Below are 1,591 nucleotides of genomic sequence, written 5' to 3' on the forward strand. Positions count from 1 at the left end.
CCCCAAAATGAAATTGATATACCATAATGTAACTGTTCATAAACGTACATTTCTACAACCTGAATTTTGCACATTATGTCTGATTTGGAGAAAAAGAGGAAGTGACAGGAAGATGAGGCAAATTAATAGAAGGTTAAGGTTAATTGATTAATATAAAGTTCTATTCTAGGAAATATAGAATCTTTAATCATTTCCATCTATATTGCTGGACCTCCAAAAATGTTGTCATACCCATATCTGATCCTCCATAAATGCATATATAGCTTTTGAAAGAAGCGTCTTAATTTTATTTTCTTCACTTACATTTTACACTTCAACTCAGTGTAAAGAGGCTCCGACACGCACCTGACACTATTTATAAAGAATCCGGCAAAATATACAGATTTTAATATATTACTGAATAAAAGGGAAATATGTATGCTAAATCGAAAGAGGAAAAAAAGAACCACGAACAAGGAGGAAATATTAAAGAAGTGGATAAAACTTACAAAATGGAAATTGAGTATTCTAATTTGAACTAGAATACTCAGACAAGAGTTCATCCAAGAGAGCACTTCCCAAATCTTCAAATATGAATACAATATTATTTTCTTCCTCATTGACTACTTGTTTCTTTTTTCCTTCCTTTCTTGAAATATTACTACTACTTCTCTTTTTGTGTTTCTCCTTTAAAGCTGCTGCTGGTGACAATCCATTCTTGAAGAAATTACACATCTCTGTTTCTTGTAACATTTTGCTAACTCTTTCAACAGGGAAATTCAGGCAAGTTGATGGACCTCTCATTGACAAAGCAACTTGATCATAAGCCATTGCAGCTTCTTCCGCGCTGTTGAAAGTTCCAAGCCAAACCCTAATTCCGTTTCGAGTGGAATCCCTAATTTCGGCTGCAAATTTTCCCCATGGCCTTGTTCTGACACCTATATAGTGTTTAGCCTCCTTCTGGAGACGTTTTGGGCAGAAGTCATTTTCCTTGGAAGAAGTATCACTCGAGGAAGTATCTTCGAGTGATGATGATTCCACGGAATTTGAAGTTTGTTTCTCGTCTTGAATCTTCAAATCCATTTTTTCTTCGATATCTTTCTTGTTGATATATATACACACTGTATTAAAGAATATGAGTGGAAATACTATATATATGTGCTTCCATGATTACCATCCTAAAGGGGAAGTGTGCATTTTCACAACTTAATTAAATCAAGAAGAAAATTATGTACTAATGGGAGAGGCAATTATTGGATGTAATTAACAAGAGAGCAAGTTGGGTAACAAGTTGGCAAAAAGTATAAACAAATTTGAAAAGCTTTTGTGGGTATGTCGTCCACAAACAAGATCATGAAAAAGATTTGTAATTGGTCCATTTGATTTAATTGAAAAAATTATATATTCGCACTTGATACATGCACCTCTTTGTGCAAATCTACAGTCGAACTTTTTAAAAAAAATGAAACTGAAAATAATATAATGTAGTGTAACTTTGTCAAGTCCTTTTGACCTTTTACATCATGCATGAAAGATGCGTTTTTATTATTGATAATTATGCAGCAACAACATACCCAGTAAAATCTCACAAAGTGAAGTTTGGGGAGAACAG

The 1,591-nt window shown here is 33.5% G+C and overlaps 1 protein-coding gene across 1 annotated transcript; it reads right to left on the reverse strand.

Moving 5' to 3' along the window:
- Window positions 1–491: 491 nt before the first annotated feature.
- On the reverse strand, window positions 492–1,199 carry LOC132066966 (ethylene-response factor C3-like). The gene has a single exon (XM_059460149.1). It carries the CDS (start codon window positions 1,060–1,062, stop codon window positions 508–510), a length of 555 nt encoding a protein of 184 aa, XP_059316132.1. The 5' UTR covers window positions 1,063–1,199; the 3' UTR covers window positions 492–507.
- Between the last annotated feature and the right edge of the window lie 392 nt (window positions 1,200–1,591).

The sequence above is a fragment of the Lycium ferocissimum genome, chromosome 8 (genome assembly GCF_029784015.1).
Source record: "Lycium ferocissimum isolate CSIRO_LF1 chromosome 8, AGI_CSIRO_Lferr_CH_V1, whole genome shotgun sequence".
Lineage (NCBI taxonomy): Eukaryota > Viridiplantae > Streptophyta > Magnoliopsida > Solanales > Solanaceae > Lycium > Lycium ferocissimum.